The sequence below is a fragment of the Xyrauchen texanus genome, chromosome 48, assembly GCF_025860055.1.
Source record: "Xyrauchen texanus isolate HMW12.3.18 chromosome 48, RBS_HiC_50CHRs, whole genome shotgun sequence".
Classification (NCBI taxonomy): domain Eukaryota; kingdom Metazoa; phylum Chordata; class Actinopteri; order Cypriniformes; family Catostomidae; genus Xyrauchen; species Xyrauchen texanus.
In genome coordinates, this window is record NC_068323.1 from 22,401,610 (window position 1) to 22,418,417 (window position 16,808).

A 16,808-nucleotide genomic window follows, 5' to 3' on the forward strand; every position below is an offset into this window, starting at 1 on the left:
TAGCCAAATATATTTAAACTAAGTTTTTCACAATTCCTGACATTTAATCATAGGAAACATTCCCTGTCTTAGGTCAATTAGGATCACTACTTTATTTAAAGAATTCAAATGTCAGAATAATAGTAGAGAGAATTATTTATTTCAGCTTTTATTTCTTTCATCACATTCCCAGTGGGTCAGAAGTTTACATACACTTTGTTATTATTTGGTAGCATTGCATTTAAATTCTTTAACTTGAGTTAAATGTTTTGGGTAGCCCTCCACATACTTCTCACAATAAGTTGCTGGAATTTCGTCCCATTCCTCCAGACAGAACTGCTGGAATTGAATCAGGTTTGTAAGCCTCCTTGCTCACACATGCTTTTTCAGTTCTGCCCACACATTTTCTATCAGAGGTCAGGGCTTTGTGAATGCCATTCCAATACCTTGACTTTGTTGTCCTTAAGCCAACTTTGGAGGTATGCTTGATGTCATTGTCCATTTGGAAGACCCATTTGCAACCAAGTTTTAACTTCCTGGCTGATGTCTTGAGATGTTGCTTCAATATATCCACATCATTTTCCTTCCTCATGATGCCATCTGTTTTGTGAAGTGCACAGTCCCTCCTGCAGCAAAACACCCCAAACACATGATGCTGCCACCCCCATGCTTCACAGTTGGGATGGTGTTCTTCTGCTTGCAAGCCTCACCCTTTTCCCTCCAAACATAACAATGGCCATTATGGCCAAAAGGTAAAATTTCAGTTTCATCAGACCAGATGATATTTCTCAAAAAAAAAAACTTTGTCCCCATGAGCACATGCAAACTTTAGTCTAGCTTTGAAGCAGTGGCTTCTTCCTTGCTGAGCAGCCTTACAGGTTATGTTGATATAGGACTCGTTTTACTGTGGATATAGATACTTGTATACCTGTTTCCTCCAGAATCTCACAAGGTCCTTTGCTGTTGTTCTGGGATTGATTTGCACTTTTTGCTCCAAACTACGTTCATCTCTAGGAGACAGAATGTGTCTCCTTCCTGATGGCTGCATGGTCCCATGGTGTTTATACTTGCGTAGTATTGTTAGTACAGATGAACGTGGTATCTTTAGGCATTTGGAAATTGCTCCCAAGGATGAACCAGACTTGTGGAGGTCCACAATTATTTTTCTGGAGGTCTTGGCTGATTTTATTTGATTTACCCATGATGTCAAGCAAAGAGACACTGAGTTTGAAGGTAGGCCTTAAAATACATCCACAGGTACACCTCCGATTCAGTACACCTCCTATCAGAAGCTAATTGGCTTAAGGCTTGACATCATTTTCTGGAATTGTCCAAGCTGCTTAAAGGCACAGTTAACTAGTGTATGTAAACTGACCCACTGGAATTGTGATATAGTCAAGTAAAAGTGAAATAATCTGTCTGTAAACAATTTTTGGAAACATTACTAGAGTCACGAACAAAGTAGATGTCCTGAAAGACTTGCCAAAACTATAGTTTGCTAATATTAAACCTGTGGAGTAGTTAAAAAATTTGTTTTAATGAGTTCAACCAAAGTGCATGTAAACTTCTGGCTTCAACTATATACATATATATATATATATAAAGATGCAGGGTGGTCTTATGTTTAAATGTTAGGAAAAACATGCAGATCATATATGTTTGTAATGGTATGACTCACATGTTACTTCAAATGTCTTGGCTGTCAGTGTGTAAATATTCTTGCTGGAACTGCTTAAATATTGTCATGGCAACATCACAGTTGTGTATTCCCATCTGCAGACGCAGGAGGTAATAACTGCAGATGAATCTTGGTGGTCCTCTAAAACCATTCCAGGAATATACCAAATGGTTTAGCAGTATTGTTACGCAATACTGGCGAAAGATGAGATGTTTCCTCTGATGCTACAGTTCTGTTCACTGCAAATAAAATCATTTTCTTAATCAGTATGTCTGTCTAGTTTCCCAGTAAAAATATCCAAAATATCCTTAAAATAAGATGAACAGAGAAGCAACTTGTTTTCAGAGAATGTTGAAATGTTGCATTAACATAAACCTTACTAAAGTTTATTTGATTTATGCTTAGAACAGTTATAAAAAAAATCAATGCCAATGGGGCAAGAAAACTGTATCTAGATCAATTCTTAAATAGATAAGAATTGATCTTGATCTTAAAGGGATAGTTCACCCAAAAATGAAAATTCTCTCATTATTTACTCACCCTCATGCCATCCCAGATGCGTTTGACTTTCTTCCTTCTGCAGAACATAAATGAAGATTTTTTAGAAGGATATTTCAGCTTTGTTGGTCCATACAATGCAAGTGAATGGTGGCCAGAACTTTGAAGCATCAAAAATCACATAAAGGCAGCATAAAGGCCCAAGTTGTCTATGGCTGTCCGCATCGCAAATTTCATCATCAGTACAGTCCACGCAGACTGACACACACCAGATTTGATATTTGTCTGCACCTGCCATTGACCGAACTAAAAGAGGAGCACAAAGCAGCTGTAGTGGGCATACATCGAACAGGTTCGTATTAGCTTGCGGTCAGAAGAGTACACTTTGAAAAGCAAGGTGGTCGACCGGGCATGAGCCGATCTGGAAAGCACAAAAAAAAGTATACCTGGACCTTAAAAGTAATCCATACTCCAGTGTATAAATATAAATTCTCCTCCATGCCTAGTAGGTTGTGATATGCACAAAGAATACAAATACCCAAAAACAAAGAAGAATATGGAAGTGAAAGTGAAAGTGGAGATTGATAGTAAAAAATTACTTCAAAATTTGTCAGATCGCGTCAGAAGATATGGATTTAAACACTGGAGTCATATAGATTACTTTTATGTGTCCTTTAAGTCATTTTTGGAGCTACAAAGTTCTGGCCACCATTCACTTGAATTGTATGGACCTACAGAGCTTAAATATTGTTCTACAAATCTTAATTTGCGTTCTGCTGAAAATAGAAAGTCATACACATCTGGGATGGCATGAGGGTGAGAAAATCATGAGAGAATCTTCATTTTTTTTGGTCAATTATCCCTTTAAAAAAGAATTTTATTTTATTTACTTGAGAAGCAAAATTTCATTAGATATTTTCTCTTGTCTTAAGGATGTTTATATATTTTTCATCTTTTTGCAGTGAGTGTGTCACTGGCTTACAAAACCAAACAACTTAGTAAATTAAAATGAAACAGTTGTTATAATCATTTTTATTTCCAAAAATTGTACAGCAGAATAAGTGGCACAAAAGACAAGTTAAAAAATAAAAATAAAAAGTGCAACTTGAGAGCAGACTGAAAATACAGAATATATTTAATCAAAGGTAAAAATATGATCAACAGACATGCTTCATACATGTCTTGACTTCGCGGAGGAGAGAAAACCAGTATAAGCAAATATGATCTCAATAAGAGAAAAATGAAGACGGAGCATTCACCATGCGTGAATCAAATTCAGCAAATCAATCATAGGAAAATACATAATGACAACATATATATTGTCTCTGTAAGCCTCCATATTGCATTGAAATACTTAAATCTTGATGTAGCCAACATAAAATTCACTTGCCAAAATAATTTCATACAACGTGGTAGTGCTCAAACCATTTGGGCCTCTCCCATGAGCACATCTCTTGGGGTACAGGGCGTGACGCAACAGTTTAAGTAACAGTGTTTGTCACAGATCAAACGGCGCTCTGGCAACCATACAGCCATGTTAGGCAACAGTTCCATTGCTTATGCGACCCAAAACCCTTGCCAGCAATTTCCTGAAAACATCACTTCTGTTTCCAAAACATTATTGCCTTATTCTCATAGGATAGGAGGTCATTTCTGCAGTATTTGTGAGGCGGAGGACGCATTCAGATATTTCCATTAGCTCAGGATGCCTTAAGATTGCGACACAAACTGTTCCACCTAAGACTCTGCAGAGCTCTGTTTGCTTTATCCTCATGTTCCACCTATAAAACACTTTTCCCCCTGCTAAGAAGTAAAGGGAGTTCTAGTAATGAATCTATGAATGCTTTCGATAGCTGCGTTCTGTTATTTACATGGTTCCATGAAGGAGAAATGTAAAGCTTTGATGGATCAACAGATTCAAAGGGTTTGTTCACCAAAAGTGAACATTCTGTCATAATTTACTCATCCTAATGTTGTTCCGAGCATGCATGACTTTCTTTCTTCTACCGAGCAGAGTGTTGACGTTGCTCTTTTCCAAATGATTACTGTGAATGCAGCTGGCAAGCTTAGAAAATGGCAAAATAGCACAATAAATGTGCCACAGAAATCATCTGAAGCCTTTCTGAGAGGAATAGACAAAAATTTAAGCAGTTATTCACTGAAAATCTTACTCTCAACCACAGCTTGCAAATCTCATTAATCATTTGGAATACTTTTATTATACTTCTATGGTAGTTTTTGTTATTTTTGGAGTTCAACAGCGCTGGGGCTGCGCACCTAATCGCAAACGCAATTAAATCGCGACATGAGTTTGAGCAGTTTCTAACCCACTGCAATGTTGCATTTTTAGTATTATTTTTATCCAGAATTCTGTGATTTAATTCGCCATTCTGACTGATGAACATGGTTTGTACACTGATCAGAGTGCAGTGTGTAAAAATGGTACCGGTGAGAGAACAGCACAGAAATCAGGGAGGTGAATAAAGAATACATTTTAAAAAAGGAATAAATAAATATCTGGCGCTTTCATCTATAAACACAAATTTGCAATACGATTTTTTAACGTAGTCTCATAGATTGAATGTTACTATAACTACATTTTTGCAGACTGACTTTTACGTATCGCATTCTGCATTTCGTCTCAGTATCCTGGTGAAATGAACACTAGAGGCGCTGCCACAACTGTGCGCTTTATTCACGTTCACACAAATCACGACTACAATTGCTGATAATGATTTTATAAACACTTATTCTTCGTTCTGTCACTCACACGCTGTTGTTATGACATCAAAACATGTGGTTGCTTCAGAAAATGTGCTTTTCATTTCTCTTTTTGATTTTAGATCACTGTTGGTTAGGTTTAGGTTAAAGTTTTAGGTTGGTGAGATACATTTTACTCATTAATATACTCCATTTAATTGTCACCTAAAACACCTTGTCTGATTACGACACCATTTCACTCGCTTATGGCGCCCCCCACTGGACACTTCACTGGCAAACTGCAGCCAAACGTATAATAAGGTACGTAAATTTGTTTTGCAAAAATTTGGCCATGGTCACATAAATTCATGAGACCAGGCTGGATTTTTTTTATTGCATACCCCCAGATACCCATTTATGAAAAGAGAAGCAAGAATATTCTGCTAAACGTCTCCTTTTGTGTTGTATGGAAGAAAGAAAGTCATATAGTTTGAACACCATGACGGTAAGTAAATGATTTTTCATTTTTGGGTAAACCATCCCTTTAAAAACTGACAAGTTTCCATACAGCAGAATCTTGCAAACCTCTTACTACTAAGACAAATAATGTTTGTCTTCCATTTTCAATAGTACACATTATTGGAAAACTTCAGTAGATCCCAGACAACCAACTTTTTATGTTTGGTAAACCAAATCCTTTTAGAAACTAATAATTATGCAACTTTCTATACTATATAGACCAGTAGTTCTCAACCGGTTTTGCTTTAGGACCCAGATTTTACATAGGACATCCAATGGAAATCTAACACTGTCCCAAAACATCCTTAACAGCATACTGAATTTTAATAATAGGCTTCTGCAAATGGACTGTTATTTAATGCAGTATGGGCTGTATCTTCTTTTATCTTGTGTAGTTTTGTTCATAGGTTTTGAGAATGAGGGCATGTCACACTACCTGTCCATGTTGTCATCTGCCTAATTTGGCTAGCTTCAACCATGTGAGACATGAATTTGCAGTGAAACATTCTAGAGTTTGAATGGACGCACAGCCTATGATCATCAGTAACAAAAGATATGAACGTGTTTTCTCCTCCAGAGACCTGCAACCAATTTTTGGGTCGCGACCCACCAGTTGAGAACCACTGATCTAGATCACATTTAGGCAACCATGCTGTGTTGAACACTTTAAATATAGTAAGCTATAGTACAAAGATAAAACCAAGGCGCTGATTTGGCTTATCTAGATGGTTTAAAAAGGGTATGGACCCACAATAATGGTGAGTCTTAGCAGTGAGCTTGAACGGTAACTCAAGACATTGCTCTGGGTGACCATCTCCAAATCCACAATATGTTCTCTCGGTCCACTCAAAGGCTTGGTCATTACTAGCATGGCACTTACATTACTGGAACGCTGAAAGAGACAGAGAAAGCCAAAACTTAATATCTAGTCATTACCACAATAAAAGTTCTATTAGGGTCATTTTCAGGAAACAGTGCCATTTGTATGTTATGAACTTGATACTTGACGCTCGCTAAGGCCATTATTAGACATCCAACCCTGCAACATTAAACCCCAAATAAAATTTGGTTGTAACAGGGCTGACACAAAAAAACATTTTGAAAGAGAAATTAGATGATGTTTTATTTGTTTATATATACAGTATTTGCCACATCAAGATCAATAGTTCAACTCTGTTATGGAAAAATCAATATGGACAATTTCTTGACAAAAAGCACAGGAATAATGACTAAATAATGTGGGCCAATAATATTTTTTGCAACTAATCGTCAACTCTGAATCATTTCGAGTGTAACAGGGATGACTCAAAACACGTTTCAATATGTCTTTATCAACATGTTATTATTTTCACACTTATACTGGCCTTGAAAAGCTCAATAGTTCAACTCTGTAATGGGAAAAATCTGTTGTTTTCTTGTAAAGAAAAACATGTGGTGATCCCCAATATTTATGGCTGTTAGGGCACTAGTACTGAGGGCCTGAGCTGGGAAAATAGGATTTCTTGACAGTTCAAATGTAATGATAAAATGACAAATGGCTTTCCTGAGAATGACACATTAAACAATATGAAAAGCCCAGGGTTTACTCAATCCATTATCATGCCTTACCCTCAGGTAGAATTCTCCTCCCTCATTGCCGGATTTGATCGTGAAAGTGTTTACCATGTTGGGGTACACACTAGTAGCTTGAATCTGGAAGATATCCGCAGGAACTGAGCGATCAGAAAAGATGCTCATGTACTTGTAGACAATGACCGGAGGCAGTCCCCGGCAAACACTTGGCGACTGGCACCTACAGCGACTGTAGATACAGAGTAAATTTATACACTAGGTTTTTTTATTATTGAGGATTAAAAAGTTGAAAATGGTGGCCAACCACTGCAGTTACGAGGAAATTTCCAAGTTCTACAAATATTCCAAACAAAAACAAGAAATCAAGAGGACTTCTATTGAATGGAATTCAAATCAGAAAGCTTAGATATGTTAAAAGCCCCATGATATGGCTTCACGAGCACAGTTTTCTGCCTTGTGTTGATGTATTTCCCATTGAAGTTTGGGCTCGAGATGTTGAAAGGGTTTTCCCTTTTCTTTAAAATAGCCAATAGGCAAATAGCCATTTGTTAGACAACAATGTGTCATAAAAATATTTGGCCCATTTTTCCAGAAGAGAAATACAGTACATTTTAAATGCAAATACAATATGTGAATTAAGTGAACTTTATATGCTGAAAGTGAATTTTACCTTAGCATATACACCGATCAGCCGCAACATTAAAACCACCTGCGTAATATTGTGAAGGTCCCCCTCGTGCCACCAAAACAGCATCAACCCGCATTTCAGAATAGCCTCCTGAGATGATATTCTTCCCACCACAATTGTACAGAATGGTTATCTGAGTCTGGTCTTTCTCTGTTGATCTCTCTCATCAACAAGACATTTCTGTTAGCAGAACTGCCGCTCACTGGATGTTTTTTGTTTTTGAACAATTCTGAGTAAATTCTAGAGACTGTTGTGTGTGAAAATGACAGCAATATTCAAACCAGCCCACCTGGCACCAACAATCATCCATGTGACTATCTTATCAGCCAATCATGTGACAGCAGTGCATAAAATCATGCAGATATGGGTCAGGAGCTTCAGTTAATGTTCACATCAACCATCAGAATGGGGAAAAATGTGATCTCAGTGATTTGGACCATGGCATGATTGTTGGTGCCAGATGGGCTGGTTTGAGTATTTCAGGGATTTTCACACACAACAGTCTCTAGAATTTTTCTCTAGAATCATTTAAGCCCTCATGTTTGCCATTGTCTCTTGTCAGGTATTGTGTGAATGTAACTTTTGTTTTGGTCAAGCCAAGTCATGTCAAGTCAAGTCTAGTTTTAATCAAGTTTAGTTTATGTCAAGTCTTTAGTCAAGTCATGCCAAGTCAAGTCAAATCTAGTCTAGTCGTTCATGTTTTTGTTTTGATTCAATATTTTAATATTAGGCTTATTGGATTCCACGTTTGAATAATAAAACTGCACTTGGATTCATCACATCATCTTTGTCTTCCTGTCACTACCTATGTCCAGCAACGTTACACTGTACAATTGTGATGAGACGAATATAATCTCAGGATGCTATTCTGAGATGCGGGTTGGCACTGTTTTGGCGGCACGAGGGGGACCTACACAATATTAGACAGGTGCTTTTAATGTTGCGGTGTAGATGGCTTTAGAACTGGATTAAAAGCTTCAAAACTCTAGAACAGAATTTTGAAAAGCACAAATAATTTATCACAACACAAACATAATTTAATCAGAAGATTAGACCCACCCTTCGCCTGTTTTTACGTATGGCTCACTACAGGGGTTTTTGGGATAGCAACGGAATCCTCCATAGTAATTCCAACACATTTCATCATCTCTGCAGTTGTGTGCCGTTTCACACTCGTTAATATCTATAAGAGGCAGAAAATTTCTATGAGAAACTTCAGAAGCGAGGACCCTTCAGGAGTCTTATGGAATTTGTCTGGAATGTACCTTGGCACATCCGTGTCGCTTGGATCTGGTATCCCTCAGGGCACACACAGCTATATCCGCCAGGCTGATTCACACATTGGAACTGGCACATGTAGTTAGAGAATTCACACTCGTCAACATCTGGAATACACAGTTAAGAATGAAACAGTGGAATTACGGGGAATATATTCAATTAAATTCCTTGTTATTTTTAACTTGAAGTCTATAGACCACATCTGAACTGCTAAAAGCATTTTCATTTTTCTAACTGCATGGACAATGTTTTACACCTATGGTGTTACCTTGTTTTAAGCATAAAGCTAACAAGATTTTGTGAGGTTTATTCATAAAACATTAAAAAGAAACATTTGCCAAGTATGTAAAATTAACTTATTTCAAGCAAAGCCAACAGTTGGCAAGCTAACTGATTAGCCTGTAATGATAGCATGATCCTACACAAATGGTATACATATATTGGCCAAGTTATTAATACTTAAAGCTATCCCAAGGGGGTTCAAGATAGGAAGGTGTGGCAGGGCGGAGGGTGCGGCCGGGTCGTGATTCTACACACCCGATCCCTTATCAGGCTAATCAAGCCTCCGAGAGAGATAAAGGGACCGTGTGTGTAGAATCACGGTCCGGCCGCGCCCTCCGCCCTGCCACAGAAGGATTTGACAGTTTTGGCTGTGTTGGGAATAGTGGAAGACTATTTTTACTATTTCTGTAGTATAGAGCATGTATACTGTGCAAAGTATGTGAAGTGAACTAGGAAATGATATGAAACTATATAAATGCACACTTAATTTTTTTAAACATACAAGGATCTTGAGTATCGGTGCAGAGTTGTGAGAAATTACCTTTGTTTAACTAACAACTAGGCCTATTGCAAGATTAAAAGTTTGTACATTAGGTGTGATAAATTAGGTTAGAATGTCACAACTCATTCATCTTAAGAAACCGTTGTGTTATTACTTAAAGGGGACATTAACCTTGGCAGGAGACCGTATCTGAAGTCAATTCAAATCCAACATCACACTGGCAGATGAAAGAGCCAATCAGATTGTAGCACTGTTGCTGGCAAGGATTTGCATTAGCACATTCATTCACATCTGTAATAAAAAAAAAGAAATATGAAAAAAAAAACTTCATATCCTTGAAAGGAACAACTGAACATCAATTACAGTTAACGAAAAGTTGCACAACGTCCAAACTTAACAAAACTGGGTGAGCATACCAGAACATTCTGAGAGCATACAGTGTACCAAACTTTGTCAAAATTAAGTTTTGTTTGTTCGACCATCCCAAACAGTCCATCACGGCAACATTGGCTAAACCAATCGTGTGACTTTGGGAGTGGTTTGCCCATCCAATGGAGTTGCAGAAGTTACACAGTTCAGCTTTAATGCAATTAATTGTACATGAAATTCCGTTCCTCAAACTCTAATAACACCACTTATTTAAACTAACAGGTAGCATAATCCAAAATACACATCGGTTGTGCATTCCTAATCATTCTTTGGTGTGTCTGGCAAGATTTTCGGCTTAGTCCTGGAGAACAGAAAGTGTCCCTTCACACTGTGGGTGCTTTCGTGGGTGGTCTGAACTTATCTTCCAGGTTTAGTCGAGTAACTATATACAAAGGCCTAAGAATAACCCACTTCTCTCTGATTCATATACAGACTATTGGATGTGCAACACGTGTGAGTGAAAAACCTCCTCATCCAGGATATTCAGACAGACTCTCCTTTGGCTCCTAACTGACACATTTGAAGCATTAATGCGAGAATAATGTCAAAGCAGAGATCCAAAGACCCCCAGTGGGCCTCTTGCCGAGAGTTTCCAAAGCTTTGCTGACCAGCGTTTGGCTGGACAATGCTCACGTGGGCCCTTTGAGGGGGTTCAGCACTGTTGATAGCCAAACTGGCCGAGGCACACTGGAAAAAATTAGGCAAGAGACCTTACAGGCAAGAATTCACATGAAAAAACTCAGCACATTCTCACCCACCTCTCTTAAATGAGAGAGACTGTTCTAAACACACCTGGAGTCTGTGATGATCGCCCACATGACAGTGATTTGATTCCAACAAACTGGTGTCAGATTCCAAAGGAATTGCTGCCAAAGCACTTTTGAAAGAGACTGGCCTAAAGTATGTAAACATCGCTGGAGGACCGACCTCTCATTGCGGGAAGAGGCCAGAGCTAATTGTTGACTCATTTTAATGGGCTGAGAGATTGCAAGTCCTGACCCATACTTCCTCAAACAAAACCACATTTCCCCAGTTAGCTGCTTGATCACAGAAGGCATAGTTGCTACAAGACTGATGAGCTGAGGCCAGTCAGCCTCAGATGGCATGCCCACAATCCATTCACTGATCATCTGATGCAAACTGCACACCAAAAGGACATGAGTTGGCTGAAATCGCGAGTCCCCAATCTGCTTTTGAGGAAGAACTAATCATTGCAGTTGCCCTTATTTGCAAGGTTAGTGATATAAAATCATTGAAAGATATCCAGAGGTTTGTTAAAGGCACTTAGTAGCAAGAAAACATGATATCTACCAGGGCTGGGTACCGCAAACCACCTCACGATACAATAAGGTCTACCAGCTTTCTGGCAAACGAATACAGGACACTTGAGCATGAAAACGTTTCGCTGTCCAATCTGCAGGATATGGTTGGGTATGTGACATCTTAATTTCACCCAAAATGCAGGATGCCCTTGAAGTCGGAACAGTTGGCAACCCTAGATACAATACATATTGCGATACATTACAGTCTCGTAATTATATTGCAACTGAAACTATGGCATATGCGTGAGAGAGATCCACCAAAAACTTGATAACCACTAGGAATAGCTATCGTCAACGTGTGAGAAAGCGTAAACCCGGCATAAACTTATATGATTCAGGTTGCCAACATTTGCCACACAAATATGGGATGCTTGAACATATTGACACTTCAATACGGGGCATGTCCGAACAGGGGAGAGGGGTAGAGCTGGTTTGGACTGTTTGTAGTATCTAAAATGATTAAAGGATGTGAAGAAATTTTACATTCTTGTTGGATGCGATGTTGGTTGGCATGTTTTTGCACTTCATGTCTTTCAAATAGTTTATGCAACTTAAATGTTTTTTCTACCAAAGGATTCTGCGTGCTGTAACATGACTGGCACCTCTATCTAGTTGTCAAAAAACACTATTACCACACACATAAAATGTTTTATGCACCAGATAGAAAAGAGAAACCTGGCATTGCATACTCTTTACTGACACAACAACATTGAGTTTGGTTTGCAAAGAGTGAAAGGATATTTATAAGTGAAGTGTGCAATTATTTTAGACGATAACATACTTTTTTGTATCCCAGTTTAATGTGCGGAGAAAACTTTAAGTATGCCATTGGTAGGTTGAATTCCTGAGGAGTGTAAACACTGTGGCTCTGTGGCACTTTCAATATTGCTCTGTTATTGATCATGTCAACTACTGGCGCACCAAATGTTTTAGTTTGGACGTCATGTCAAAAGTCGTGCCATGTCCAAACTTAACAACACTTTATGCACACAGGCTCCAGAACATTCTGAGGACACATGCCAAATATTGACAAAATCTACCAATTGGGGGGTGTTACAACTGAATTAAAAATTCAGTTGTAACACATTTCTATTTGATTGATGAGATAAAAATTGGCCATGGCTTTTCTATGGTGCAGGCGCTAACATATCCTGAATATCATAGACATCAGTAGAATCCAGAGAGAATCAGCCAGCCAGGTAGCGCTCACCTCTGCAGTAGTTCTGAGAGTCTGGCATAAAACCAACACCACACTGGATTGAATGTGATGAACTTTGATAGACTCTTGAGTAATCGCTTCTGGCAGGTATAACAGGCAGAGCAACTCCTCTAGCACCTGTTGCCACTGGTGGGGCAGTAGTAGGCTCATCCTCGCCATTACTGACAAATATCCGAGCATTGTGGGGCAGGCAGAGGTATCCTCCAAAATGGTTAATGCATTTCATGCCCCCTTTGCAGGCTTCTTGAACTGTCTTGCACTCATCTATGTCTGTTGGAAGTATAAAGAAAAAGATTGGTTAGCTCAAGAAATTACAAAACATTTCACCATTGTCATAAATAGTCTTGCAATAACCAGATTTCAATCATAACATCAAACAGTTCACTTTCTTTAGCTATAAGAATTTCCATGTGGGGGGAATTTTGCTAATGTAACGGTAGCCATCTGGTACATGATAGCTGTGTAAACCTCACTCTCACGGCCATAAGAGATGCGTTAGCAACCGAGGCTAGAGGCTGTAGCCTTTAGCTTCCTTGTTAGCGCACCCACCTCCCATGCCGGGGATCACTGGTTTGAATTTCGCTTGGAGTGAGTCAAGTAGGACTGGTGACACTATGGTGTTTTGAGAGTTTTTAGTGTATTGTTAGGTGATTGCTAGTTTGTTCACGGTGGTTGATAGGGTGATCTTGGTGGTTGCTAGTCCAATTAAATGCGGTTGCTAATGTACAAGAGTGTTTTTTATTGCATTGTTAGGTGGTTGCTAGGGTGTTTGGGGTGGTTGCTAGCACATTTCTATGTGGTTGTAAAGGTGTTTTGAGTGTTTTTTGTGCTTTGTTAGGTGGTTGCTAGGGTGTTCCGAGCAATTTTGAGCACCTTGCTATGCAGTCACTGAGGTTCTCTGAGATGTTTTAAGCACATTGCTGTGTGTGCTGTAATTTGTACACCTTAGCCTTTTACAGCTTTTACATTTTAGCACTTGTGTTAATGAGCCAATCTGGACACAGTTATCAGCCGATACCGATAATCATAAATTGGCCAAATATTGGCCCTTTTTATCAGCCTTTCTGATGTATTGTCTATAACTAATGCTTATGCCATTCACATAACAAAAGGTCATTAGTGTGTGTTACCTTTGCAGCTTTGTTTCTCAATGTCAAATTCATAACCTTCAGTGCACTGTAAAATGAAAAAAGAAAATTGAAATAAATATTAAATACCGAAACACTAACAAATCTTATGCAATTACCCTGAACACAGTACCCTGATTACAATCAGATTGATGATGCACCAGTGACCATTTCATTTACAGGCTGGTAACTGAGTACATGTCAGTTTTGTAGTACTTGCCGTGTATGTGATTGGCTCCTCTGCCTCCTGAGACACTGCTAAGTGTACAACAACACTCAAACACAAGCAGATGCCGAGCATTGTGAACTACAACACAGAGAAGAAAGATGAGCACACTGAATGATTACTGAAACCCCTCAATGGTCTGATGTCATTTATAAACGACACAACAAAATCATACAAACAACAATACTATTTACTTTAAATATGTCACATGGGCTCTGTTTTATTCAATCCTAGTTTTTTTTATTGTGCATTGTAATGGGTCATTTGGTTTCCAAGGCAACAAACACAAGCAATGCTAGATGTTGAGGCTTATTGTTAAGGTCAATATAGTATGCATATTTGGAAGTATTTAAATACCAGTTAAAAGTTAATTTCACAATATGTTTTTACTGCTTTAAGGTTTCTTAGATACAATGCATATAGTGTGTAATAATAGTCTAGATCACTTTGAACTGCATTGATAAATGTGATTATTCATACTGACATTAGTAATAATATTGTTTGTATGAAACAGACATGATAAGGAAGTTGATTATGAAGAGTTCAGTTGTCATTTAGTTCAAATATGATTTTAAATGATTTCTGAACTTTCTATTGTTGAACCTAATGATTGCATTAATAAAATGTGATTATCTGAAAATAAATGTACATTTCATTTCATGTACAATTAATTTCAAAGGGGTCTAGAGTGCATTTTTGACACTTTGAAAGTACTTGCTAATTTATTAAATGTTACATTTCTATAGTCCAGTGTCATGCATACATTAAGTTTCCAAGGTCAAAGGTCAAAAGTTACATAGACTTGGGGATGCAGTTTAATTATGTATATGTACATCAGTTTATTTATTAATTTTTTTTGCAATCAATACATAATACGGTCCATAGAAAATGAATTTCTCACTATCATTTCTCCATCAGTCCTACAGTACATATATTTGCAATTTCCATCTAAAAATCACTTGCTTGCAATTTCTTGCATGTGGCAAAGATCACATTGTTTAGTTTGAATAATACAGTTGTTGACCCTGGCTCAGTTCTGCAGCAATTTGGCAGAGTCCTTCGCATTGCAGCACAAAACAACAGTGTCCAAACTGTGTCCGTTCACCCAGTTCATTTAAGTAATTATACCACGGCACATTTTTTAAAGTATCACATTGTCCTTGTGCAAATTCCACATCCAGCATATTTTTGTACTGTAGGTCTCATTTCAACAGTGGGGGACAACAAAGAATAAAATATGTATTACAAATTCAATTCTGTAATACTGAATTGAAAGTTTTTCTAAAGTTTCTCTGTGCATCCCTATTCTAGAATCTCAGTCTCAACATTCAAAGACTGTGAGAGAGAAACAGTTAAAATAAAACACATGTAACAGTAAATCTGCAGTACAAGCTCATTACAGCTATTTCAAAAGTAGTGGAACCAAAGGCATGTACCAACTAGTACTTAGACACCATATTTATCTGACAAAGCCCTGCAGCAACTTCCAGCTGAAATTGCTGTTTTCTTTTTAACAAAACCTTCTATTCATATAATCATGCAAACGTCTGTGAAGATATCTTAAATATCAAGTCCATTCTCATTCAAAAGGAAGGAATATTTGCATAGAACATGACAAGATACTTCATTCTTTGTACAAAACAGAGTACAGTTGCTTTAAAAGGGGGATTCGCTTTCAGTTAAATGTGCTTGTAGAATTATTCTGCACATTTAAAAATGGTTACCATATGTATGAATCAAGTTTAAGTAAAGATCATTGACAGAGCACAGATTTATAATACTATATGCAATCTGTATACATATACAGTACAAATAAGATTTTCCCCATTTGAAAATCTTCCCAGCAGTTCTAAATGTGCATGCAGTGAGTAAAGATGCTTACCCTGTGTGATATATTCCACTGTAACTTTAGGAACACTGGAGTCTCTCACACATGCAGTGCCTGCGATCATGTTCTTATAGGAGGCAGGTTTTTCTTACAAGCCTTTTCAAATAATGTTTTTTTTTTTTTTCTCACTGCAACATTCTTGTTGGAATATAATTATAGTGAATGTGGCTCCATCTACTGATAAAGATTTACATCTACAATTATACACAATCCCTGTCTATAAATGGAAATATACTGAACTTGTAAGGAATTTGTATTTTAAATGGATATTTTTTAAATAAATTGTTTGTCTGTTTCACATAAATCTGCAATTAATTATAGAAATGAAATGTATGTATAATTTAAACATTTAATTTATTAAATAATTGTTGATTACATTAAATTAATAAAATAATATGTTCTCATCAGGTTTTTCCCATATGAAATGCTGCTTTATTAAATTGTATTAAATGTAATTATTAAAATTAAAGAATTTAATTTAATTTAATTCAATTCATGCAACTTTTCAAAACATTTTATGAAACAAAGAGACACTTGATGTTAAATTGCTGCTATTATTTACACTATCTAACTATTAACTGTATCATGTAAAGATGAGATATTTTTTTTTAAGCTACACAAACAATTGATCATTTACCTATAAAATAATTAATGTTTTAAATCGTTTAATTTAAATAACAAATGCTCAATTTGTAGCATTAGTGGAACAATGTTGATTTCCACAAAGAACAATTTTAACTGTTACTGTATGGCAGTTCTGCTTATCATAATTATATTAAAACATACATTCGTTTTTTGGTTAAAACTTGTGTAGGCCTATAACTTAAATGTGCACTCATTAAATAGTTTTACTGTAACGAAATTAATTGTAATTTTGAAACATATCTATCTATCAAGCCAC

General features: G+C 37.3%; 1 protein-coding gene across 1 annotated transcript; it reads right to left on the minus strand.

The window, feature by feature from the left end:
* Positions 1-3,171: 3,171 nt before the first annotated feature.
* LOC127639374 (EGF-containing fibulin-like extracellular matrix protein 1) lies at positions 3,172-15,984 on the minus strand. The gene is made up of 9 exons (XM_052121345.1): positions 15,902-15,984; positions 14,014-14,100; positions 13,797-13,842; positions 12,658-12,936; positions 9,868-9,987; positions 8,900-9,019; positions 8,694-8,817; positions 6,983-7,175; positions 3,172-6,266 (listed from the first exon to the last, which is right to left on the minus strand). Exons 2-9 carry the CDS (start codon positions 14,092-14,094, stop codon positions 6,105-6,107), a joined length of 1,125 nt encoding a protein of 374 aa, XP_051977305.1. The 5' UTR covers positions 14,095-14,100; positions 15,902-15,984; the 3' UTR covers positions 3,172-6,104.
* Between the last annotated feature and the right edge of the window lie 824 nt (positions 15,985-16,808).

Coding starts and splice junctions, on each gene's coding strand:
- LOC127639374 (XM_052121345.1), bottom strand. CDS start 14,094: ATGCTCGGCATCTGCTTGTGTTTGAGTGTTGTTGTACACTTAGCAGTG. Junction 9,988..12,657: donor CTCTCAGAACTACTGCAGAG/GTGAGCGCTACC, acceptor TTTTTATTACAG/ATGTGAATGAATGTGCTAAT. Junction 7,176..8,693: donor TACGTAAAAACAGGCGAAGG/GTGGGTCTAATC, acceptor CTGTATCTACAG/TCGCTGTAGGTGCCAGTCGC.